Source organism: Cottoperca gobio, chromosome 6 (assembly GCF_900634415.1).
Source record: "Cottoperca gobio chromosome 6, fCotGob3.1, whole genome shotgun sequence".
NCBI lineage: Eukaryota > Metazoa > Chordata > Actinopteri > Perciformes > Bovichtidae > Cottoperca > Cottoperca gobio.
In genome coordinates, this window is record NC_041360.1 from 14,626,947 (window position 1) to 14,654,629 (window position 27,683).

The 27,683-nt window shown below is 42.1% G+C and overlaps 1 protein-coding gene across 1 annotated transcript; it reads left to right on the top strand.

Moving 5' to 3' along the window:
* Positions 1–2,577: 2,577 nt before the first annotated feature.
* On the top strand, positions 2,578–27,373 carry kcp (kielin cysteine rich BMP regulator). The gene is given in 47 exon segments (XM_029434041.1): positions 2,578–2,680; positions 3,506–3,522; positions 3,524–4,039; positions 4,408–4,480; positions 5,142–5,446; positions 5,533–5,701; positions 10,119–10,189; positions 10,292–10,385; positions 11,012–11,094; positions 11,180–11,273; positions 11,361–11,440; positions 11,524–11,609; positions 11,745–11,835; positions 12,065–12,164; positions 12,284–12,369; positions 12,661–12,754; positions 13,251–13,400; positions 13,479–13,585; positions 14,271–14,364; positions 14,482–14,655; positions 14,735–14,817; positions 14,908–15,001; positions 16,814–16,996; positions 17,160–17,330; positions 17,476–17,649; positions 18,366–18,448; positions 18,531–18,621; positions 18,696–18,778; positions 18,859–19,032; positions 19,412–19,591; positions 19,730–19,994; positions 20,430–20,512; positions 20,593–20,686; positions 20,759–20,932; positions 21,034–21,116; positions 21,566–21,686; positions 21,772–21,854; positions 22,218–22,317; positions 22,446–22,534; positions 22,881–22,983; positions 23,120–23,262; positions 23,512–23,684; positions 24,528–24,639; positions 24,724–24,825; positions 24,913–25,077; positions 25,178–25,478; positions 26,408–27,373. Coding segments are annotated over 47 exon segments (6,315 nt in total). The 3' UTR covers positions 26,629–27,373.
* The last annotated feature ends 310 nt before the right edge of the window (positions 27,374–27,683 follow it).

A 27,683-nucleotide genomic window follows, 5' to 3' on the forward strand; every position in this document is an offset into this window, starting at 1 on the left:
AACTACTAATGGGGACTGACAAGGGATTACCTATCAAATGTTGGCTGTTCACCTTCTGAAGATTAACCCACATCCTTTCTCAAACTTGTCCCAGCATGCATAGGCACACTCACACAGACACACACTTAAATGAGTGTGTCTGCACATATCTTCAGGGCTCCTGCGATGAAAGCTGGCTTTCGTCTGGCTCCATGAGAAATGTTTTGGTTAGCGCACGCTTTTAAGTGGTTTCCATTGTCAGAGAAAAGCAGGGGGAGTAGAAGTGTAAAGTTTGCCTCAGGGAAAGGTTGAATATTGCAGTCTGTGTTCCTGACAGAGAGTTTAGCGGATAAGCACTTCTCAGATCATATTTTTAGGTTTAAAGATGGAATTTCAAGCAACGTTTGGAGAAGCGAATTGAGAGGACGAGACACGGCACTTTAGTTTTTCATGTCATTGTGTTGACATAATAACATGAACAATAGCAAAAAAAGATTAACATGGATGAACAGACTTGTTGTGTTTGTACTGCTGTGATTGGACATGACCACTGGATGTCAGCAGAGATGTCGTTAAAAGGACGAGGAGAGATAATAGTACAACTACTGTATCTGGACATCTGTTTTTCTGGAATGTGTGTAACCTGAAATGGCAATCCTGAAAACTGAGCTGAACCTTTGTCGAGGACTGTTGATTCTACTGAAGGAAGACATGCCACATGCGTCCATTGTGTGTAATTATGTGTGTGAATATGTAAAGATTTAATGAGCAAAGCAAAGTTTCCATGACCAAACAAAAGACAAGACGAGACAAAATAATTCATTAAGTACTCAAACACTGCAATAATAAGTGTTGCATTAATATTACAAAACCTCATAAATTCAGTATGCAGTATACTGAGACTCTAAAGATTCTTTAAAGGCAATGCTTGACCATCAGGCACTTTGGTCCAGACATCTCAAAAACAATTAAATAGATTAATGATGACATTTTGCATCAACATTTGTGGCATGAATCCTCTGACACCTCAAAGCAACAATGTGCCTACAGCCTCACAGACTGCATGCCTGTAGACTTCTTTGTCTTCTTCTAAGTTGCTCAATTTCTCCTGTAAATCGACCCAACGTAGTCTGGGTGTAACACTAATCTACTTCTTCCACACAGGAGGAAGCCCGCTGGTTACAAAGTAGGTGCAAGAGCAACATGTTGTTCTTAAGAGAGGCATTATTAAATTGTGAACATTTGATGCTTGATTCTACATTAAAAAACAAATCCCTTAACACAAAAGTGCTGCATTCTTCAAGTGTCTGATTCTTTATCACTGTCTTGAATCAGCTGTCTCGGCCTGTTAGTGCCATGCCATCCGGAAGGAAAGAGTTTATGTTGAAAACTCAAAAGGAGGAAGAGAGCCTGTCCAGTGGGAAAACGTTTTAATTGTGATTATTACAGACTAACTGGCATGAGTCACAGATTATGTTTGGATTGGTATGTGGACAGATGGTGGGAAGACCTTAGTTAAAATCACATGTTCAAATATGAGCCTCCTTCAAGCCTGGATCTCCTTTAACAGATATAATCGTGATGAGGGACTCTCTAGTCTGCAGCAGCCATTATGAAACACCTGGGTGTCCTATCATTACACAACAAATACTTCATATGTCTGTCATTCTGTGCAACAGTGTCTTTGTAATCTCAGAGCTATATTGCCTGGGACGGTGCACTCAAAAAAACTCCCAAAAAAGGGGAAAGGTTCTTGAGCCGAGTGGGATGCACACGGGACCGTTTCCAAAGCAGTGAAACTTGACTACTTGTGTTTACCCCCACCCTCTCTCTCTCTCTCTCTCTCTCTCTCTCTCTCTCTCTCTCTCTCTCTCTCTCTCTCTCTACACACACACACACACACACACACACACACACATACATACATACATACATACATACATACATACATACATACATACATACATACATACATACATACATACATACATACACACACACTTTTTTGCATGCAGCATGGCTCCTCTCCAGTCTCCAGACCAGGTTTTAGCTGATTACCAAAGCGGAGGTCTTTGGGAATCAACACCGCTGAGTAGTGATGGGTGGAGAGATTTTTTTTTTTTTTTCTTTGGCCTGACAAATGAGAGAAAACAGGGGAAGAAAAGACTTCGCCCACAGCTATTCTTCTGGGACTGTAAACTGAACAAGACAGAGAAGAGCCGGTGACCTCACGCGCACTGCACACCTGAACATGCATACATTTTCCCTGTCTCTCTCTCTCTCGTTGGCAATAACGAGCATCTTGAACAAAGATACTAATAATCATCAAACTTTTCGTCTTTGTGATCATGGAGTGAAAGTGTGCTGTAGATATTGCCCCAGGGGGGAATAGTGACGCCCTGCCTGCATCCAGATGTTTCATGTTTCCCCTGCGCGCTCTTTGAAAAACGTCTGCTCGCGGAGCAAACAGGGAACTCTTGAGCGTGCAGTCCAAGGTTTATGTCATCACATTAAGGCTAAAAAGACGATGAATAACATGCCTTTTGCATAAATTGTTTGGATTTCAATCCAGGCTTCGCATTTATTTTCGTCTGGCGAATGGAGAGCGGCAAACTGAGGACGCTCATGCTGCTGGAGGTACATTTGCTCTGGGTCTTTGCGCTGTCTGTGCAGGGGAACCCCAGTCCAAATCCCGACAATGGTGAGTTTACATAAATGTTCTCAGTAGTTTACATTTTTATGGTTTTGTTTATTTTGCTTTTGATTTGATAGGGAGATTATACTTACTTGTGAGCAACAGATATTTTACTTCGGTAAAACTAGCAATACTAAAGAATACTTAAGTAAAAGTGCTTTCCAGCAGCAGTGAAGTGTCAAATGTAGGCTGTCGGTGCTCATTTCGCAGAACAGTTACATATGATCATATATTACAGTATTGAATTTTTATTATTATTACTGATTACTTATGTGCAAGCATCATTGTATTACTGCTGTTGTGGTGGAGGTCATCTCAACTACTTTACATAACGTTGGGTAGTTAAGTCTATGACTATGCATCAAATTATATTATCTGATCATATGTTTGTATACTAAATCTTTATTTGCAATGCAAATATAGCCATAGTAATACTCAAATACAAGTACTCAGTATTAATTGTATTTAACTTGTGTAGGCTACATGTACTTAGCTTCCTTCCACCACTGGGGAGCAATGTAAATTCATCCCATAAACCAAAACAAATGTAACTTTCAGTTTAATCTTAAAGAGTCAGACGTCCTATTGCATTAACTGAGAGGCATACAGATCAAACTGACTGTAGCATGCTGGTCTGTTGCTGTTGTGTTTGAGGTCAGTTAGGCAGACATGTGTGACCGGCGGATGAATGGTTTCATTCTGATTCCCTCTAACACAGACTCAAACTCATCACAACCCAGAAACCGTGTCATAATCCTTTAGACGGAGCATGACCTCATGCAGTGTGTGTATGATGTGTGTTGTCACAAGTCTGTTTTATCTCTGTCCTAGTGATCGACCTTCTGGCAAGCCCTAAATATGTCCCACCACATAAGCGGTGTCGCCAGGGTGCAGAGTCCCAGCAGTGTGGTTTACAAAATACGTCCCAGAGCACCGTACCTGACTCTTCCACGGGAATATTCCAACTTCTTGTACTCCAACCTTAAGGGTAGCATGGGGGTGCATTTGGTGGGGCATCAGGTGTCTGGCTCCAGTGCCACTCTTTTCTCTCTCTCCTCTGCATCCTCACCTGTTCTCCAAATCATCTCCTCCACCCTCAATAATACACTGCGTTTGGAATACCGGGTTGAAGGAGGAGCTCAGGGCCTTGCCAGCTTTCAGTTCCCCAGGAGAAACCCCTTCTCCAGGGAGGAGTGGGTACAGTTGGCTGTGAGCCTGGAGACTGATAGACTAGCATTTTTTGTAGACTGTCAAGAAGCTGTGGTTCTACCGATAAAAAGTGAAGAGAGAATCAACCTGGAACTGCCTCAAGATGCTGTTGTCACTCTTGCTAGCACACCAGGAAAGAAAGACAGCAAGTTTAATGTGAGTAGTGCATACATGTACTCACATACAGTACTGACAACATGAGGCATCACCTTTACTCGTTTACTTATTATTTAGGCCTACAGTATTTTGTGATGTTTTTCTCTTAGCAGTTATTCAACTACAATATTTGACAAATATATCATGCTATATAAACCTTGTAATCCTGAAAACACTATTTTAGGACATAATTAAAGCTACTTAAAAAATATCAAATTATCAAAAACACAGCAACATAACTGCCTTTGGAACTATGTCACTGTTTGTCCAAAATGTATGCAATAATTCAACATAACTTCCAGTTACATCCCATATGTTATGTCTCTATTTAATCATGTGAGAATTTCTGTGTTTCTTTATGAATGCAGGGATATTTGAAGACGGCTGAGATTTCGATTAAAGCATATCTAAGGCGACCATGGATCTGTGACAATGTTACAGGTAAAGAAAGATTATTTATATCAAAACTGAGTGTAAATCATTTTCTTTGTTTGGAAGGTCAAATGAAAGAAAATATTATCACAGGGCGAGGATTAATGTCCTTGGAGAGCCAAAAATACCAAGAGACCCTTTCATATTAAACATTCTAAAGCTCACTGGAGGGCTGGGATAGATGTCTTTTTTTTAATACTAGTTCTGTGTAGGCACGCTTGCTCTATACATCAGTTTGTTTTTTACAGTATGCTGAAGAGTAGATGCTGCAGAATTTTTGCCAGAGGCTGCAGTGTCATTCCTTTCTCATTTCCTTTTGCTCCATGCTTTCTCTTTATTACTGACCCTGATTATTTATTATATTTGGAGTACTCTTGTACTGGGAGACATGGGACAGTTATTGTCTGGGAAGAGTTCTCCTGTCATAAACAGTTATATAAACTATTAAATAACGTATTTTTGCAACTCTGCCTAGAATCCTAAACAGTGAGATACTCCCTGTTATGTTGTTGCACATAATAGATTATATCTATTGCCCTTCAGGCAGATAGTCCCCCAAACACAGCAATTTTCCAGGATGTTTGTTTAGGCCCCGAATTTGTTTTTTTTATTAATTTAAGAATTATTCAGGAATCTCTTCTTCCACCAAACTGCCTCCTTTTCTTTCCAGATGCGCTTCCTCCCTTCCAGTACGCAGACGCCCATAGCTCAGATTCTCGGACTGACAGCAGTCGAATATTCCAGCAGGATGCATCCCCCAATACACCTCAAACAAGCCGCAGGCCAATGGACCAAACCAACCATTATCCCAAGGATGTCCAGAGTGACCAGCTGCAGAGAGGTGTGGTACTGGGGCCCCCAGGATCTCCTCAAGGGGTGAAGTCTGTTTCTCAGGGACAGAAAGATGACAGGCTGAAGAAGCTGGAGAAGAGGCTGGAGGAGCTGGATCGTATGCTGGACATGGTCAAAACTGAGGTATGTATTGCACTCAGATTGACTTTCCATGAAAGACTGTCAAGTGATATTAAGTGACATGACATGGCGTTGTTGTTTTTATACAGAATGCAAACCTACAGTTACGCGTACAGTACCTTGAGGGATGTGAGTGTGTGAGGCAGCGATGTGTGTGGGAGGGGCGTGAAGTGGATGATGGCCAGCGCTGGCAGATTGACCTCAACACTGTGTGTACGTGCACATCTGGAAAGGTCACATGCCAAGCTATCATCAAAGGTAAAACTTACTCAGCTTTTGCAAGTTCTAGTTACTTCGCTCTTTTGCTCACTATGTTTATCTTTGTCACACACATACAAAAACCTTACACTAACACACATTCCACTGGTGTTAAGTAGCTAGCTTGCAGATGGCCATCCCTCTCCGAGACCCTTGTTTGTCTAACCCCTGTCAAAATGGAAGTGTATGTTCCGTCTTGACCTCTGACCCCGCTGGGTTTCACTGCTCCTGTCCCCCCAACACCAAGGGACCAGTGTGTCAGAGACACCTGAGACAGGTATTTGTGTGCCAGGAATAGAGTAGCTTATAAAACAGAAACATTTCCATGTTGGTGTCAAACATTTCTGTCCATGATGTGAAAATATATCAGTTCCAGGCTTTTCCAACATTGTCATTGTGAGCATGTTAGCATGCTGACCTTATTAGGCCTACGTTAATTTAGCTCAAAGCCCTGCTGTGCCTTTTTTGAGCATGTATCCTATTTGTGCTTTTCCCAGTTTCGTCTATCGTCCGCGTTTTTTTTTTTTTTGTTTTGAAAATGTTCTTGTTGTATGTATGTTACCCAACAGGTCTCCATAACTTTTGAAATGGTTGTGGTGGGTCACAATCACAAATGAAAATGGAGGTTTGAAACCCCCTTATGTTAAGTGTTGTGTCACTGGAGTTATCTCAGTTGTCTCTGTAGTTATTCAATATCAATCTCATAGTGTAATGTCCCCTGGTTTAACGGTCAGATGTGAGAGTGGTATCAACTTTCTCATCTAACTCTTGTCAAGAAAGTAAACAATGTCAAATAATTATTTTAAATTAACTCTTGTGATATTCTGTTATGTGTTTATGGTTTAGCTATAGAACATTGCTTGGCCTGCTGCATTGGTTGAGCCCAATAGCAGTGCTTTGCTTCACTTTTGTTCTTTGTCAGTTCTGGGCTTTGCAGTGGGGTTCAAGGCTGGGTAAGAGGCCCTGTGTCCCCCCTCCCCACCTCTAGGCATGTTGGGTACCCAAACCAGAGAACAACCAGGGATTCGGCCATTTCTACGCCAGTGGGCATTTAATCCTACCTTTGGCCTCTTGGGACTTCTTCTACTGCAATGGAAACAGCAGCAACAACAGCATACTGCCTCTGTAAACCAAGGCAGGGTCTTCACACTGACCACAAGAATTACACTCAATATGGACTACAACATCTCCTCTGTGACCAGGACTAACTGGGGATACAGCCAAGATAATTTGGAGGATGAAATTTGGTACAGCAACATAGACTTCAACCTTACTGAGCTATACGATTTTAAAGGAAACCTTAAAAGTGACTGCTGCGAGGACCGGGATTTCACTTATACCTGTGATCTCCTCACTCTAACACAGTGCCAATCCTTTTGTGAAGGATCAAGTTGAAGAAGCACAAGTTATGAGCTTCTCTCCCAGACTGAATTGTTCTGTAAAGAGATCAGAGACCTCACACTGAGAGAGAGGAGGTTGTACCAACGGGCTATCAGGAAATGCCAGGCAAGGTAAGACTGTAAATCTAAATGTTTTTATTCCCTACCTTTTTAAAATTCAAAGTATACCTTTGTATGATTATTTCGGGTTTATTTGTGTCTGTGTGTGTGTGTGTTTGTTTGCATGTGGACTTAGCTGTGTGGAAGGGCTTTGCACTACTGAGAGCTGAGTTCCTCTGGCTGGTGATCACGCCTTCTTGCTCCCCTGGCACCGCTACTTCCTGTGATTAGTATAGTGAGCTGCAACTGATGTCATCATGCAAACTGGAACTTCAATATTTTGAGTGGACAGTGGACTCTAGCTCGATGAAAGCCCGGCTCCGGCTGCGTCCCACATCACCCTTTACAGGGCTTGACTTCCCGTTTCTAATGGTCCCTTTGTCTCAGACAGGAGTTTCAACTCCTCGGTTTGTAAAACAGTTTTCATTCATTCGACAGCCCATCTTACTGTACTCTCTATACATTGCAGTGTTTTGAGCTGTATTACTGGTACCAGGTTTGTCTAACTGATTTCCATTGATCTCTTTAGGTGTGGCTGCCAGATGCTGTGACCCTTCAGAGAACTGTAAACCAGGCAACAAGTGTTCTCCCAGTCTCTGCAAACCTTTTCTGGCTTATTTAGGCTTTGGGTAGGGGATCACATGGCTACATCTCTGGCTGCTTACGACCCTTTATACCTTTCACACATGGCCTTCATGGACAAGCTGTGGGCACAGTGGCAAGATAAACATCAGAATGGATCAAAAAGACAAACCTCTAGTCATCCAGTCACCAAACTTTAAACTACATCACCTGTGCCTGCAGTCCAATCACCTCCCTGCCCCAGCACTGGGCCAGCCAGGACTGGATGACTTTTAATCCGGACAAATCTCAGAGGAGGTTTTTGAAACAAAAATGTTATGGTGAAACAGAACTTGAGATGTACGAGCTGGCTTTACGAAACTATAGTCATATCATGAATAGTAAGTTCAATTGTAAGTAAGTTAAAGAGTTTTTTAGAATTCCAACCAATGTTGTGATCCTTTTTCCCTTGAAACACTGTCTGTAGGTTTTGTTTCAAGCTCCACTGGTTCAGCAGCTGTCCACTTAGCTTTGCGCCTCTCAGCTGCCCTGACCTCTGCCATCAGGCTCGTTGCCATGTGTACCCAGGGGCTGTCTGCCATATGCACAATTGTGGTTCCTGCTTCACAGAGAGGCAGGATCCAGCTACTGAAAACCCCGTAATATGCCACGGCTGGTAAACACGGGATCCTTTTCCAGAAAAATAGAGGACTAAAGTGCTTTTCACAGCAGTGAGAAGAGTTTGGATTGGACCTTCAGTCGGTATCTACATCGTCTCTGTGAGCTCGAAGAAAGTACCTCATGATGCGGAGGTCCGGTGAAAGGACTGATACTGGAATATTATAGGACAAGGACTTCAATGTTAAAAAAGCAAAATATGCTTTGAAATATTTGTACCTCATTTCAAGTTCACATTCTGACATTAACTCCGTAGGGTCTACATTATACATACATCTACATATTCTTACTTACCTCTAGTGGTATCTAGCCATGGACAGCTTTGGATAGTGTGGGCTTTTCTTTCCTTCTTTTTGGTCACGTTTGGAAGCTTTCAAATTGTTTCTGAAATTTCTGACTACAATGAATGCGTTAAAAAACGTTAACAACTTTTCAGTAACAAAGTCTCCGACCACACACACTGACCTACACCACATACTGAGCTACTGTAGATACCACTATAAGACAGTAAAAAACAGGTATTTTTATATTACTTCCATTCTCCAAAGCATGCTGTAAGTACCTTGTCGTTGTATGGTATTACAGTTGTGATCAACTTCCTGGTTGGTGCATTTGAGGTAACTTTGTACAACCGCCTGTGATAATGGAGTGAAACAAACATTTGAGACTTTAATGTTGTACTGTCCTTAAGGATTCTCTGTCTCTCTATGTCTCTCTCTCTATCTCCCTTAGTCCACTCCCACAGAGGACTTTGTCCTGATTATGGTTCACATTTTCACCATCAATGTAACACACATGTGCCCAAACAGTCCACTGACCTCTCTCTCATCCCCCTTGACTACTCTCTCTGTCACTGTCTCCGTCTTTTCATCTATCTTCCCCTTAATTGTTTCTGCATGTAGGCCAGAAGACTCCAAGCCAACTCCATCACCCAGTTGATACACACTCGCAGACTCACACTTCCACACACACAAACTTTGATCTCATGCATGCTTGGCTTGCTAGAGGAAATGCCTGCTGGCTGCTGGCACAGTAGGCAGCCTCTCTCACACTCTGTGATTATTGCCCTCTCTAACACACAAACACATTGTTTCTGTCCTTTGGAGACTTGTCATTAAAATAATTATCTGCTGAAATGTCCAAGCTAAGCGATAATAATATTTGATGAGCTCCCTGAAAGTCTTTGATGAATTTGAGCGAAGTTGCTCTTCAGTGTTCGGTATGTGCTATACTGTTAACAACGTTATTATTGCTCATCAAAATAACTTAAACAGCCACAGAATGGGGGAAGTTGTGATCTGTTTCTCCGACAGTAAATCTCTTCCAGTGTTAAGAGACTTGCCGGTGGTAGTCTTCAACAGCTCAAAGTCTGCAGGCACTTGTGGTTATGGTTGCGGCCCATAAAAGATAGTGTGTGTGTGTGTGTGAGACAAGTACATGTATATTACATCAGAAACATGCTGTTCTGTCATTATGGAGAAAGAGCAGAGCCAGATGTTCCTCAGTGCCCGAGAGTAGGAAAATTTGCCCTTGATAGACAAAGGGGGACCACCTGTAATGCTCAAACTTCCACATTTCTCTTTTCTTACTTAACCTATCAGTTTTCACTCCCACTTATCACTTGGGATATGCAAACACACAAGCTCAAAAATCTGAATAAACTTCTGTCTCATCTTCAGGGTGTGAGCTGGATGGTACAGTTCATAATGTGTCCTACACTATAGATGACTGTCAGACATGTACGTGTAAGGTGAGTATCTTTATTTTGACATACACAAACATATTTATCGAACCTGGACAATCACCCTGTTCATCATTTTCTCTCACCTTTGTGTCCCTTCATTGCCAACAGGGGGGTAACAAGGAATGCATTCCTCAACCCTGCCCTTCACTAGACTGCACTCACAAGGAGACCGTACAAGGACACTGCTGCCAGCGGTGCAGAGGTAAGGACACATCAAGGGTCATATTTGGTTGTCCCTTCTTAATAGGTCTTCTCACACTTTTATGTAAAAAAAAGTCTTCATTTGACACCCCTCTAAATATATAATGTTCCCAAAAGAAAATATTTTGTTCTTCATATAAACCAATAACCCTTATGGAATTCATCACACTGAACTGTTGTCAAAGTTTACGGGTTGTTCCAAAATAAATATGTCCAAATGTCTCACAGAGGTTTTAAGAAAATATTACCAAAAATGGGAGATCAAGATCTTAACAAATACTAAAGCAATCAATGAATAGTCAGTTAGAAAGAAGAAGTGTGGCAACATACAATTATTATTACTCATACTTTAAATGAATACAATGTGTTTTGAGTTTAATAGTGACCGTTAAAAATCTCCCAGACAGCAGCAGGTGCAAAGGTGCTTCCAGGGTTGAGGGGTGTTATAAATCCAAGCTGACAGGTTGATTTGCAATTTGAGTGATTTACATGAAAGTAGTGAAAATCTTGGACCCCCAGAGAAAGACATTTTTCTTTCCTATGTGTTCTGGGTGTTGAATTAACATGTAACCACTTGCCAGTAACACCATGACAGTAAAGCAATCTGATGTAAAAATGTACTTGCAGGCTGTATCCATTCTGGTGTCCAGTATGATCACGGGGCCAAGTGGAGGCCGGTAGAGAATCCCTGTGATGTCTGCTACTGTTTGGTGGGTCTGATACTGACTGACAATTTAACCTCCCGTCTTTCCTATCACCTTGATCTGTGTTGATATGGTTCTCTCCTCTCACCAGGAGGGTCATGTTCGCTGTGAGACGGAGGGGTGTAACACCCCGTGTAAAAATCCAGCTGCTCCTCCACCCAATACCTGCTGTCCAGTTTGTCAAGGTGGGTGTCTTCACTTCACTGTAGCAGCGTTAATGTAGGTTCGGTGAACTGCAGAGACACAGTTGTGTGTTTGTGTGTGTCTTGTAGGCTGTGGTGTGAACAATCAGGACTTCCCTAACGGAGCTGTGATCCCCACTGGAGACCGGTGTCAAGCGTGCACATGTGTGGTATGTCATTTAGCATCATATTATCATATCTTTTTCTTTTTTGGGGGGATCAAGTTTATGTTCATTGTATTTTTCTCCTCCAGAATGGAAATGTGGCTTGTTCCCCTCTTCCCTGTCCTGCCTTGTCTTGTCGAAACCCTGTGCATCGTGCTGGAGACTGTTGTCCCCGGTAACCAACCTACCTAATCTTTTCCATACCAATTTCAAGCCTACATTAATCCACTTTATTCATCTCCTATTTTCAAGACAGCTGAAACATTTCTAAAAGTTTTTAATGTTTTTGTTGCGTGTATGTGACCTGTAGGTGTGAGCAGTGTGAATATGAGTCCAAGGTTTATGTGGATGGACAGAAGTTCCCCTCCAGGAGAGACTCCTGCCTCCACTGTCGCTGCTCTGTGAGTTCAGTCTAGCAAAGTTTCGTGATGTGTTTGCAAGGTTTCATGACCCAGGAGTTCAAAGAAAACCTGTCAAAGTCTATTGCTTAGCTTAGATATCTGCAAAAAGCTAATATCAGCCAGCTAATATTGAGATATATTTAAAACTTTGTATCTGACAGCCACTGAATGTTAAGATGCTCTATCAGTACAACACATTTAATCCTTGCTCTTGTGTCTACCTGTTAAGGCAGGTGAAGTGTCTTGTGAGCGTATGGATTCATCATGTCCCACACCACACTGCAGTCATCCAGCTAAGCGCAAAGGAGAGTGTTGTCCCACATGCGATGGTCAGAATTTCCTCATGTCTTTGTCAAGTTTGTTTTGCCTATTGCATGCTGCTTCCAATTTGACTTTTACTGTTCAAACTCAAGCAAACATAACGAGAGTTTGTATTTGTTCCCCGCAGAATGTGAGTATGACAGGAGGGTGTATGCTGATGGAAAAGTGTTCATCCCTGCTGGAAGTGGACCCTGTCTGCAGTGCAGGTGTAAGGCAAGTCTGTGCGGTATATGCAATAAGAAGGGGGTGAAACTTTGAGGATTTTTGTCCAAAACATGTTCAATTCAAATCAGTTTAATTAGGAAGTGCGTATTTTCTTCATTCACAAAGAAAGAGATATCTTTGTCTCGTGTCTGAAAAAAAATGTTTCCCTTTCTTTGGATGTTAGTGCAGAGTATGATTCTATAGTTTTCACAGCAGCTAATGACTGTTATGGGTCGGTATGCTCTTTTAAACTTAAACAAACTGTAGTCACAATGTTTTCATAGTGTGTATCTATTATAGGGTGGGAATGTCATTTGCCGTGAAGAGAAGTGCCCTCCTGTCCAGTGCTCCAACCCCAATGTAGACCCACATCTCTGCTGTCCTATCTGCAAAGGTAATAATGCACTCACAAACACACACACACACACACACACACACACACACACACACACACACACACACACACACTCACACACACACTCACACACAAACACAAAGATGGAGCTCTTTAATTAATATGTTAGGGCCGAAACTAACGACAATTTCCATTATTGATTAAACTGGTAATTAATTTCTCAAATAATCGATTAATCATTTCATATGTAATAAGAATTATAATAATAATTGTGAAAACTGCTGTAATTTTCAACAGCCCTAGATAATGTCTTGTTTGTCTTGTTTCATTCCAAGATGAACTATCATGCATGACAAAGAAAAGCTTCAAATCTTCCCTTTTGAGAAGCAAATGTTTGTGATGTTTACTTGAAAAATGAATAGAAATTAAATTATTATCAAAATAGTTGCCGCCTGATCTTCCGTCAATCGACTAATCGATTTATCGACTAGTCATTTCCGCTCTATATATGCCAACTCCTCTTTTCTCATCATAGTGTGTGTGTTGGAGGGAGTGGAATATGAGGAAGGCTCCAACTGGCACCCTGAGGGTCCCTGCTCCAGCTGCACCTGTGTGAACGGAGAGACAAGGTGTACACACACACACTGCCCCGCCACGGAGTGCCTGCATCCCAGCAAGGTCACTGGTAAGAGTGTGTGTCTGAACTTTGTTTGTATGCAGGTGACTGTGTAACCTCAGTAAACTGTCTCTTTCCTTTTACTAGGCTCCTGTTGTGCAGTGTGTGAAAGCTGCACCTATAACCATCGTATCTACAGCAACGACCAGAGGTTTACGACCCCTGACCACCCCTGCCACATCTGCACATGTCAGGTGAGTACGTCTACATTCACATTTTACCTGCCATTGATTACGCTGATGTGTTGTACATGAAAGCCTCTGCTCACTGTCTTCACATACTGGTTAGCGTGTATTATGGGGCTTTTACTCACGATAGTGTTTTATACTCGAAAGTGAATTGGCCTGCTTTTTGTACATGCTGCCTCAAGCACTGCTATGTTTTCTTATTTTCAATTCTAGGTTAAATCCCTACCTACTTACCTTCTCTTTTAAATTGTTATTATGGAAATTACATCTCCGTTCGCAAGACTTTTTGAGTTTTGTTGTTCCCAAAGTCAGAACAATATTGGGAAAGAAAGCATTTAGATTTTCTACTCCTACTGCATGGAATAATTTACAGACTGATCTTAAACTTCAAACCATTGTAACAAGTTTAAAGCTATGAAGAAATCTCCAGGAGTCCAGGATGTCTGTGTGCAGATGTTTCATCTGATCATTTTTATTGTTACTCAAATCTACCGTATGTACTTTTAATTGTTGAAACTCTGAGTTGCTGCTATTCTTGGCGAGGTCTTCCTTCTGAAAGAGATTTCTGATCTCAATGTGACAAACCTGTTTAAATAAAGTAAAATATGTAAAAAATAAATGAAACAAACACACACACTACACAGTTTTGTTCACCTTCAAACCTGCTGACACAGCCTTCCCTTCTCCTCAGCATGGTAGTGTAGAGTGTGAGAGAAGACCTTGTCCCCCACTCAACTGCTCCAACTCATACACACCGCCTGGAGAGTGCTGCCCTAAATGTCCAGGTGCTCAAACTCAGAAATAGATATCATGACTCAAGTAGCACATAGTGTTTGAATGTTCTTTTAGTTTATTGTCAGTCAGCTCACAATACAGTCTATGTGTTTGCATTTTTTTACCAGACTGCTCCTTTGAAAACCGCATATTTGTGGATGGAGAAGCTTTCCCTAACCCTGTGAGTGTGTGTGAGGAGTGTAAGTGTGTGAGCGGCCAGATTGACTGCCACCAATCACAATGCCCTCATCCTCATTGTAACGCGCCTCTGTCTGGAAGATGCTGTCAGAACAACTGCAATGGTGAGGAAATATAGAATTTCTGTGAGAAATACAAATAAAGTTAACAAATCAAAATGTACACAACATTCCTCTACATTAGGCTGCAGCTATGCTGGGAAAGAGTATCCAAATGGACAGGAGTTTCCACATCCTACTGACAAATGCAGGACATGCAGCTGCATAGTAAGAATAATGAACATCACAGCATGACTAACCCTGCCTGTGGTCTTCTTGAAGCAGGCTTTATTTCAAACTATGTTGTGTTTGTTGTAGAATGGGAACATCCAGTGTCTGATGAAGAGGTGTCCACTGCTGCCATGTTCCAACCCAAATGTGCTGCCTGGAGAGTGCTGCCCCCAGTGTCCTGGTAAGGATGTGCAAGATAAAAATTCAGAAGGGTGATAAATGAAAGCAGGAGGAGCGTGGTGGGAAAGACATGAGGTAAAGATATTACATGAGGGGACACGGACAAGTCCCTTGAAAAAAAGTTTTCGAAAATTAACAGGTTATACAAATAATTAACTGATTCTATGGCAACATTTTATTTCCTGTTTACACCCTCAAAAGCTGAACGGAGTGCATTATAAAAATCCATAAAGCATCTGTTTCAAATCATTTGCTAGTTATAATTATATAATTATAGTTTGAATGTTTTCCTTTCAGACAAATAATATACTACTAGGTCGTCATCAGACGGGCCCTCCATCGGTGCTTCCAGTCATCCCGATCCTCCATGCATCTGGCTAGCTCGCCAGTATTTTCTGCTCCCGCATCTTTCCTGAGTACATCCTCGTATGTTATTGCGGGACGCCCTCGTGATCGGTGCCCGTGTGTTGGCTCCCACAGCACAAGTTTGCTGGCAGACAGCTCTTGGTGTCTCTAGCAGTGACCTGCCAACCTCATTCTCCTGACCGCTGTTTTCTCGCCCCCCCTTAGCGCCCCCCCATACAAGTGCGTGTTGGTGACATGCTCAGCCTTGTTGATGCCAAGTACCACACGCAGCATTCTCGTGTAGCACCCATCTAGGGATTTCTGCAGGGTGGGCTTCAGGGTCCAGCATTCACTGCCATACAGGAGAACAGACTCCACTGTTGCATGGAAGAAGCTGAGTTTCATTTATCGGTGGAGGTTGGAGTTCCACACACAGGTCATGCCATTCAGGGCCCTCCATGCAAGCGCCTTCCTCACTTTAAGGTCTTGCTCGGACGAGTTGACCCACGAGCCCAGATATTTGAAATCATTGACTTCCTTTAGAGCAGTGCCTCCTGTTGTTTTTAGAGGTGGATGGTCCGGGGGGATGTTATATGTTATGAACTCAGTTTTCTTGGCATTTAGCTGAAGGCCAACCTTGGCGCACTCCTGTCTCCACTCTGCACAGGAGTTCCTGTGCTTGCTCTACGCGGTCAGAGAGCAGACTGATGTCATCCGCATAGTCCAGGTCCGTTAGGACTAGAGCGGGGTGTCGTCTCGACCTCCTAGGTGTTATTGTGAGGCCGAGTTCTAGCTCCCGTCCACTGATGGCCTTCCTGAGCGCATAGTCTAGGACTATGATGAAGAGGAAGGGGGCAAGGGTGTCCCCTTGCAACACCCCAGCCAGGATGTCAAACTCTTCACTGTTGCCATCTGGGGTTACCACCTTTCCTCTTGTACCCTTATACATGGTCCCTATGGCCCGGAGTAAATTGGAAGGGACACCATAGGCCTTGAGTATCTTCATCATCACGCCTCTGTGTATCGAGTCAAATGCCTTTTTGAAATCGATGAAGCACAGTACCGCTGTCAGGTTGTTCTTCTTAACCTCCTCGATGATTCTCCTCAAGGCCAAGATCTGGGTCACAGTGGTCCTCTTCTCTCGGAAACCGTTTTGGTTCTCTCTCAGGTGGGGTCGATGGCGCTCCGTATCCGGTTCAGTATCATGCGGTTGTACATTTTTGCAATGACACAAGTCAAACTTATGCCACGGTAGTTGTCTGGCTTCGAGTGATCTCCGACTTAGGCACTGGTATATACCTCCTAATTTCATTGGCTGCGTTCCCCTTCTGCGGTTGGCTTAATGCTAATTTGTGAGATCATCTGCTGTTGGTTTTATTTCTTGCCTTGTGATGGTCAAACACAACATAGATTATAAAGTTGTATAGACGAAGCATACAGTGATTATTTTTCACTGATATTCCCTCAGCTCCTCCATCGGACTGTGTGTATGAACAACAACCCTACAGACACACTGAGCGTTTCTACCACCCGACTGACAACTGTCGATCATGTTCCTGCGCCAATGGGACGGTTCACTGTCAGCGCAAGACCTGCGCCTTTGCTCCATGTTCTCACCCCATCACACAGCAGTGCTGCCGGACCTGCGAAGGTACACTTTCTTGAGTCCTGCCAAGATATTCAGTTTGTATATTTGGATCACACACTTCATTTCATCAGTTGCAACCAAAAGCCTCAGCAAGTTCAACGCAGTTGTTGAGTCACATAAGAAACGTTTTTTCAACTGTTTTCAATATGTCTCATTTCGCTTGCAGGCTGCCTATATGAGGCTCGAGAGCGAGCTAATGGGGAGACGTGGGATGACCCATCAGACCCATGTGCACTGTGTGCTTGCCGTGAGGGCTCTGTCCGGTGTGAGAGGAAGCGTTGTCCACCGTCCAACTGTAACCACCCAGTCCAGAAACAATGCTGCATGTCCTGTGATAGTGAGTGATGGAAAAAGCTAACAGCATTAATGTCCTGGTTACTGAAATAGATCCATAGACGTTTCTGTCAAAAGTTTTCATTGAAAATTAAATTTTCCCAAGGTTGTCTCAAAAATATCCTAATCTCCAGTTGTTCTACTTTCAGACTGCATGTTTCTTGGGAAAGAATACCCTGATGGCACTGAGTTTGCTGATGACAAAGACCCCTGTGGCGTATGTTACTGTTACGGAGGCGACGTCATCTGCACCAAGACGCCCTGTTATGGAGAGTGCAGCCACCCGTTCAAACCACCTGGACAATGCTGTGGAGAATGTGAACGTATGTAAAGTCAAAATCCAACATGGCGCACATTCCTTGTTTAAAGAGATACTTCATGCCCAAAATTACCATTTGTAAATCAATTACTCCACCCATGTTATCTTAAATTCTTCAAGAAAACCTTTTTTCATTCATGCCGCCACGGTGAACGAAGAATCCAAATCCGAGAAAGAATTAGAAAGTAACAGCAAAACTATATCAAAACATCCGTTTACAAACCGTCACACAGCTTGTGCAGTACATTCCAAGTCTCATCATCCAGTTGTATGCTCACTACTTTACTGTTGGCTAAAATCTTACTATTAACACTTGTATAATAAAATAATAGCCATGTGAGTCCGTACGAGTAGCACGCCCGCCTGTTTTAGCAAAAATGCATGTGTTTTGGAAGTAGTGAGTATACGACTAGATAAATGGGATTTGGATTATACCACACAAGTATTTTGTAAACAAATGTTTTGATGTAGTTTTGCTGTCTTTAAATATGGCCCCCCATTTACTTTAATTCATCAAGACATTTCGCCAATTTGGATTCTTTGTTCACCGTTGAGGCATGCAAGAAAAACAAAGTTTTCTTAAATAATTCAAAGTAACATTTTGTGAGTAATTGATATACAAATATTCATTTTGGGGATGAAGTATTCCTTAAATATCATTGATTTTAATCCTCATTCCTAGGATTACAAAATGACAATGACACTTTTTTTATATGATAGGCTGTTTCTATAATAGCGCAGTCCTCGCAAATGGGCAGTCAATCCCTGACCCAGGAAACCTCTGCTCTGAATGTACTTGCCAGGTAGCTTCAACACACACACACATTCACGTACACATTGCTGGTTAATCTCCGTAGATAACTCATCATGCTTATTCTCTTACAGAGCGGTTCAGTGCGATGTACGAAGAAGTCGTGTCCAGCAGCCCGCTGTACATATCCGCTCACCAACCCATGTGGCTGCCCTGTCTGTGACGGTAACCAGCTTACAACATATCACAGTTCCGTTATGTAGACTAAGTAAATAATAGATGCTTCACTCTGTGTGTAGGTTGTCAATTCCAAGGTGTGACTTATGTTGACGGACAAATCCTCCCAGGAGGAGAAGGAGGATGCCAGGACTGCACATGCTCAGTGAGAGGGAGACGGGTTGCATTTAGTTTGCACTTTGACAGCTACTGTACATCTTATCTTTTTTTTTTTTTTTTCGATAGAGAGGTGAAGTTGTGTGTGCACAGAGGAGATGCCCTGCCGTGTCATGCCCCCACCCAGCTCTGGATGGCTGTGCATGTGGAGTGTGTGATGGATGTAACTTTAATGGACGAGGCTGTTCCAACGGAGAACGATTCCCACACCCTACTGACCGCTGCCAGCTCTGCTCCTGTCTGGTACTACCAACACACACATTTACATGTATATCTACTGTGGATTTTTTGTTTATAAACCTAATCCTCAAAAACCAGTGGAGAGTGTGTGTGTGTGTGTGTGTGTGTGTGTGTGTATGTGTGTGTGTGTGTGTGTGTGTCTGTGTGTGTGTCTGTGTGTGTCTGTGTGTGTGTCTGTGTGCCAGTGAGCTACAAACTATTAAGTTATTAAGGGAAGTAATTAACCCCATCACCCTGACCCTATGAAGAGCACTTTTATTTTCTGCACAAGGAGCATGAATAAACCTATCCACCACATCCATTATCTTCAATTGTATGTAACGACAATAACTGAACATGTAAAGGAAATATTGTCAACCTCAATGTGTGTTTCTGTGTGTAGAATGGCGGTGTGGTGTGTACGCATGCGTCTTGTCCAAGTGTTGCCTGTGGGCGTCCAGTGACCCCTCCTGGCGAGTGCTGCCCTGTCTGCACAGGGATTTGTCTTCATCGGGGGAAAGAGTATCAGTCTGGCTCCTCCTTCACTTCCCCCTCTGATCCCTGCTCGTCATGCTCCTGTCTGGTCAGTCTGAAAATTATTATAAATTATTATTTGTAAATAAATGATCTGTCAATGCATTTGATCCAAATTCAAATAGTCTCGGATTGTCAACCTTCCTCTTTTCTGTCTTTCCAACTTGTCCCTTCATCCTCTGATCAGAATGAGGTGGTTAACTGTCAGAAGAGACCTTGTCCTGTCCGGTGCTCCCACCCGGTCCCTTCAGATACTTGCTGCCCCCTCTGTGATTCCTGTCTGTATGAGGGTGTCGTCCACTCTCACAGTCACACCTTCACACCCTCCTCCAACCTCTGCCAGCGCTGCACTTGTGTCAGAGGCACCGTCACCTGTGTGCCCCTGACCTGCCCGCCAACACCCTGTGTACGACCTGTTACCAAGCCAGGACAGTGCTGCCCTGAGTGCACAGGTACTTTGATTCCTGTAAATTTGTGGCCTAAATATTTATTCTAAATGAACCCAATCTCTGCAATAAAACAATATTTAGGATTTTGGGATTCACAATTTTTGAACATGAGATGGACACATTATTGGGGCTGTCTTTTGTGCTCTTTATTTTACAGCTAAGTTGCATTAGCCCATCTTCCATGTATGATACTTTCAAAGTTAAAAAATAAATCTGTACTTTTACAATGAAATTATACAGTTTTATAATCCACTAACTGATTGAATGTGTGGGGTGACGTTTTACCTTTTAGTCTTTTATGTTTAGAAATAAGTTTGAATTTATCTTTTACAGCACATAATCACATAAATTACACGTGCACACACCTGTGCACAAAAAATAACATATCTCTATAAAAAAACATTTAATTGAGAAGTCTCTTTTTACCTTATGCCCCAGTGTGCACGCTTGATGGACTGGAGTTCAATAACGGGCAGACATGGACCCTGAATTCAAACCGCTGCTCCACCTGCACTTGTCAGGTTTGACTCCCCCATCTCTGTCTTTTTTCTCCATATTTGCACTTTCCTCGTGTAATTGCTAATCTATGTGAGTCTTGCAGGCAGGTGAGGTGCAGTGTGCGTCTCCTGAGTGTCCCAAGCTGCCTTGTATGCATCAGACGACTGATCCAGGAGCCTGCTGTCCTCACTGTAGAGGTAAATAGATTGCTGGCAATGATAATCACGGAATGAAATAGTTTTTACCAGTGATTTAATTTTGCTTCTCAGGTTGTGTGTATGGAGGAGAGGAGCGCTCTGAGGGCAGCAGCTGGTTCGCAGACTCCACTCCTTGTATGACGTGCATGTGTGTAGACGGGGTGACCACCTGCTCTGAAGTACGCTGTCTATCTCCCTGCATCAACTTCATTAGCGTGCCCGGGGAGTGCTGCCCTGTGTGTGCTGGTAAGCAATTGAGGATTAAGGAACAACAGTTTCATGTTCCATCGTCGGATTTGCTTTTGTTTTGGTGCATGATAATCTTATATGATTGTTTTTTTGAGTAGACTGTGTGTTTGAGGGCAGAGTGTATGGTCCTGGTGACAGTTTCCATCCAGCCGATGACCCCTGTCAGATCTGCACTTGTGAGGTACGATACATACACACCTGACCACAATTGGAAACCTGATTACGTATATATATATATTTTCGATGAATTGGTTAATCTTTTAGTTGATAAATAATCAGAAAATAGTGAAAAGAGCTAGCACAAGTTCCCAGCGCCCAATGTTTTGAAACCCAAATATTTCCCCTTTCCAATTAAATAAAACTGAAAAGCAGCAAATCCTCACATTGGAGAAGCTGGAATAACATAATAGTTACCATTTTTGTAAAATAAATGACTTAAATGATTAATACATGGTCACAATTGCCTCTGATGATTGTTCTGTCAATCAATTTATACATAAATCAACTTATTGTTTCTGCTCTACTTGATAATAGAGATAAAAGCAGTAGTAATAAAAATAGATATGCAAGATCCAGAGGTTACAAGCGTTGAAAATAATATTAGTAATCCAACCTGTGTGTGTGTCCCAGGTGATGCCGGATGGAGAGCAACACCTGAGGTGTTACCGAAAGCAGTGTCCCAGTCTGGTTGACTGTCCTAAGAGCAACATCTTGTTCTCTGGACCAGACTCCTGCTGTCCTGTCTGTGCACGTCAGTACTAAACCACCTTTTGTTATTCACTGTGTATTATCTCTGCACCCTCACTGAACTCTGGTACATTTGTGTGTATGTTTAGAGCCTCTCAGTAACTGCACCGCTGCACTGATTGGCAACGAGATCTCTGCGACAGATGACCCTTGTTTTACCTGCCATTGCAAGGTACCGCAGCGACGACACTTTGCTTGCGCTCTGTTATGAGCACAGTATGTCAGGAATAAGGTGCATTAAGCGATCTGTGACTCAATCTGCAGCTAAGGAAGAGAATGACACTGACACAGCTTGTTATAGCCTGTAATTGAAACAGGTATAACAGCCAACATTTTAGAAATTAATCAAATTAGAATATCATAAATACATTTAAATTTAAATATTTTTGCCATTTCATTGTTTTAAAAATTATAGAAAGTCTTGAGTAGTTTGACAATTCGGCATCTTGAAATCTAAGTTGTTGGTAATTATCAAACTACAGTCAACATACTATGTGATTCTGTGCAGAACAGTGATACATTGTCTGTGATTTAGGACCTGACATGGACCTGCTTACACCAGAACTGCCTCCTACTCACTTGCCCTTTTAATGAACAGTTCAATTCTCCGGACTCGTGCTGCCCTGTGTGTAGAGGTGAGATAACACCACCTTACTCCCCTGTTTACTTTGTCTGTTTGTTGTTTCTTTTAAATATGTAAGTAAGTCTTAATGGCATTAACAAAATATCCATTATTGTGATGGTTCTCCTGTATGTCACACAGATTGTGTGATTGAGGGCCAGAACAGACGCGTGGCCAACGGCAGCAGCTGGACAGACAGCGATGACGACTGCGTTACATGTACCTGTAATGTGAGTCTTATCAAGTAAAGTTATAATAAACAAAACTACATGATAGTTTTTATTGAGGAGTGATTTAAAAGAAGACAGTTGGATCTGGCCAAAAGATCTAAAGCAGCATTCAAGCTCATTGGTTGTCAGCGTATCGTGAACAAAACACTGCAACTCATCACCAGAAAAGTGTACATTTAAAAAATAGAAATACTCATTCTACCTCAAAGTACCTCAAAATTACAGTAAATTATTAATTAAATGCAAATAATTACTTTCCACCACTGGACCCAATATTGCTGATGTCTTGTCTCTATTCAGACCATCTATTCTCAAGTAATCTGTTTTTTCTGTCATTCATCCTTAGTTGGGCTATATTGAGTGCAGCATTGAAGAGTGTTTACCTGCAGTTTGTCTGAATGGCCAGAAACAAGTGAAGATTCCAGGGAAATGCTGCTATGAATGTCAAGGTATCAAAGCCAGCCAATACAGAGTACGTGCACATATTTAGTGTTTTGCCTAACAAGTTTAATGTTTGTGTGTGTGTGTGTGTGTGTGTGTGTGTGTGTGTGTGTGTGTGTGTGTGTGTGTGTGTGTGTGGTTTAGACTCAGGGGCGTCGTGTTTACACCAGGGAACAGTGTATCACTCTAACGAACAGTGGGAGGTGGATGAGTGCACCAGCTGTACGTGTGTGTCCGGAGAAGTACACTGTCACAGTGAACGCTGCCCTCCCCTCACCTGCGCAACAGTCAGTAAAACACACACACACACACACACACACACACACACACACACACACACACACACACACACACACACACACACACACACACACACACACACACACACACACACACACACACACACAGTCTGAAATGTTCCCATGATGCCTCACTGTTCTGAACCTTCAGCTGAGTGTGTGTGTGTGTGTGTGTGTGTGTGTGTGTGTGTGTGTGTGTGTGCGTGTGTGTGTGTGTGTGTGTGTGTTTGCTCTCAGGATGAGATGCCAGCGATTGTCCCAGGTTTGTGTTGTCCTCATTGCCTTCCTCGTCCAGCCACCTGCATTGCCTTTGGCGACCCTCATTATCGCACCTTCGATGGCCGCATGCTGCACTTCCAGGGAGCGTGCACATACATCCTGACACAGGACTGTGAGGGTGGAGACTTCAGGTGAGTGCACCACCATGGTAATAATGGTAATATATGTTTTTGTCTACTACTTATCTATTTGTCAGTCCTGTACAAAAAAATTCTAATTAAATTATTTGAAGGTCATCTTTTTAATGAGGGATGGGGTCTTACCCAAAGCTGACCTTTATATGACCTGAATATTTTTTTCTGCCAAAGTTTGAACAGATTTGGTTTTTTCACATGATACATTTCAGAGCTCTTCTCACTGCTTTAAAGGAGTTGAAAAAAAGTTGATGTCACATAGTTACATGCACCACTCAGGATTTATACTTTCAGTTTATAGATCCAATATTTGAATCATTTGATTGGCAGCTGAGGAGTTGTTTGCTTATGTTGCAAGGCCGCTCTTGATCACATTGGATAAAACCAAACCCCCACAGCAGAGCTTTTGAGTGTAAAACCTTTAATAAATATACAATAATGGAAATTTAACGTTGATTGTTGTATATTTAATGTTAGAGAGAATATTTTGGATTTTAAAAACAACTTTTTAGGGGCCACAAAAAGGCCACAAGCCAAGAAGCTTTGGAGCTACTGTCAGCAGCAGAATGTATTGGATGTGTGTGTCAGTTTGGAAATATTTGAACTTTTCTAGATGTTTTGCTTTTATAACTTGCTGTAGAAAAGACTTGAATGTATACATTTAGAACAGGAAGCCACAACTTTTGAATTCAAGTCCTTCATGACGTTAAGAAAATGCGAATAAAAGAAAACAACAAATAACATGTGACCTTTCATTAAAGAAGCGGTTCTTCAAAATGCATTTCTTAAAATGTTAATGCTCTGTATGCCCTGCTCAATTACTCCTCCTTGTTTGTGCAGTATTCATGCCACTAATGATGATCGTGGGCGTAAAGGAGTGTCCTGGACTAAAGAGGTGACTGTGTTTATAGGTGACGTCACAGTGCAGCTACTCCAGGACTGGGTTGTGAAGGTTTGTGTGTACAAATACTGCAAATGATTTTTGTACAGTGATGTTTGTGTTATGCATACACTCAGCTATTTTTGTACTCTTCAGGTGGATAGTGAGGTTGTGACTCTGCCGTTCCTCAGAGAACCGTACATCTATGTAGAACGACAAAGCAACACCATCTTACTGAACACTAACATCGGGCTGAAGGTACAGACATTTGTCTCTCATTGTCCTTAAAAAACTGCTCGAACGCTCCCAATTTTGTCACACACTTATACGCACACTGATCTTTAGGTACTGTGGAGTGGGCGCTCACATCTGGAAGTGAGTGTGCCAGGCTCTTATAAGGGCCACACGTGTGGCCTCTGTGGAAACTTCAACAACTACTACCAGGATGACCTCCGAATGCCCAGTGGACGACTCAGCCTATCAGAGTCTGACTTTGGCAACAGCTGGAGGGTAAAATAAATACATAGAAGAAATAGACCTTGAATAAAAGTGAAATTGTCATCCAAAAACAAGTCTTTTACCTGCACGCACAACTGCTTGTCATTTTAAGGTCACAAATGGAAGCCGGTCCCTCTCATCCTGTCGCCCCGGTGAGGATGTCGACCCCTGTAAAGACGCAGGCTACCAGGCCAAGAAGGGGGCTAACGCTCGATGTAAGGTCCTGAAGTCTGCTGTCTTTAAGCCCTGCCATCGTGTGGTACCTCCTGAACCATGGTACGGAGCCTGTGTGTACGACCTCTGTGCCTGCGGAGCCAATACTGACGAGTGTCTGTGTGACACACTGGAGGCCTATGCCAGTCAGTGCAGAGAGGCCGGAGTCGTCCTGCAGTGGAGGAGCCCATCGCTGTGTGGTGAGTAAAACACACACTGAAAGGTCCTGATGACATATTTTCTTAATCAGCTTCTTACTATCAGCATGAATCCATAAGTACATTTATAGTGAGCAGTAAATTGAGATTTCGGTTATGAATCATCATTATTTTGGATCACCACTTACAGAATTGGGGGTATTCTTCTCAACTGTGAAATATGACGCGTTGCAATGTGCATTTATTTTTCAAAATATTTTATTTGTGGCGTTTTTGACGTAAACGTAGGGGTTGGACTTGCAATAAAGGTCTCAAGGCCGGAATTTAACTCGGGACAATGCAGTTATATGGCATGCACTCTAATTATTGCTTATTTTTTGTCAGAAATATATCATATTTATTTTAGTAAAGAGGGTTGCACTTCAACAATGGGATTCATGGTGGAGTGCTGAACCTAAAATTCAGTGAACATAATTCACAAAAATGTGAAAGGCTTGCACATCCCAGTGTTCAAAGTCAAGGAAGATAACATATTATCATTCAACATGTTCATTGTCTCAGCTTATGTTTATTGTGATGTGAGCCAATAGCCAACAAGTGGAATGATAGTATTTTATCTTCCTTGACTTTGAAAACTAAGATGTGCTCCCCTTTCACATTTTTATTATATAACGTTATCGTTTATACCTTTATACGCTGATTGTGAAACGATAGAACCACATATGGAAAATGACCATATTATACCTGTAAAGCACACTTTGTTACTCATGCTAGAAAGTCCACTTTCTCCCGTTGTAAACTGCTCAGAGACGCGTTATAGTAGTGGGAGCAAACCATGCATAACAATTTAGCCTCAAATGAAAATGAGGTCGTTTTTTTTCTTATTGTTGACACCTACTTGTTCCCACTGGTCACCCTTGAAGCCGTCACAGTGTCTCTCATTGTTTTTTTTCTGTCACTGTCCTCCACAGCTGTGGGCTGTCCAGTGGAGAGGGGCTTTGTGTTTGATGAGTGCGGACCCCCGTGTTCCGTAACCTGCTTTAACGTTGACGTACCACTGGGGGTGATAGAGAGCCACTGCTTTAAGCCCTGTGTCCCAGGCTGCCAGTGTCCTGCTGGCCTGGTTCTACACAACAACTACTGCATACAGCCAGAAAAGTGTCCCAAGATCATCCATGGCAAACCCACATGATTCTTTGGACTGCTCACATTCATGTGAACACATACTTGTACGCACACACATGCACTGCCGCCTCTAATAATCTTCAATACAATCAAGGACTTCATAAGCCACTGTTACTGTATACCAAAGTTTGAAATGGAAAAACAGATTAACCTCCATGACCTGTGGATTCAACACTCTGACAGAAGTGAATTACTGCATTGTAGTGTTTTTATCAACATTGTTATCGTGTTATATGTAGCACTGAATATTTATACTCCACAAGGGTTTTGTCATTTTAATTCACATGTTCAATAGTTTTGTTCCTACCTATTTTGTTTTACACATTTATGACGATATTTTTCACAATCTTTAGATTATTTTAACAGTATTATTTACTACCAAAAGTTGTTTACTGTATAGGTTTATTTCAGCACTGTGCGATGTATGACTGTAGATACAGTAAGCCACATAATCTCAGGTACTCTTTTTTGTTGCTCTCCGTCATATAAATAAACAAAGACTTCAATAATATTTGTGGTATTTAATTTTAGGTCATTAATATGAGTATGATCTTGGTTATGTGCTGTCATTTCTTAATAATTTCCTAGGAAGTTCCAATTATACTGTGGGTAAAATTATGTAGACAAAGTGTTCAACTGAAATGTTTCTAATTCATTAATTCCAACTGCTTTCTGTGAGTGCACAGCAGCTGAATATGCAAAAATGTGACTTTACAATTATACATGGAGAATAAAGTTAAACTAAAACAAAAGCCTCAGATATGTTTCTGTTTTTCTTCATAATTTGTCATTCATAATTGCATGATACTAAAACTTCATATGACAGTAGAAAATGACAGACCCATAAAATAAAGTGTTACCATGATCTTACCAGTAGGATATGAGCTCATATTTTGTATGATCCAGGCAACATAATATACAATGTACACTAGCTTTCACTAGCGGTCCAATGTCACGGAACCCTTTGGATACAAGTGTAATGTGTCACATGGTCACGTATCACATTTCTCCCTCTGACAGATACACTGTCACTTTTGTTGCTTGGTAATCTGATCCAGCTCT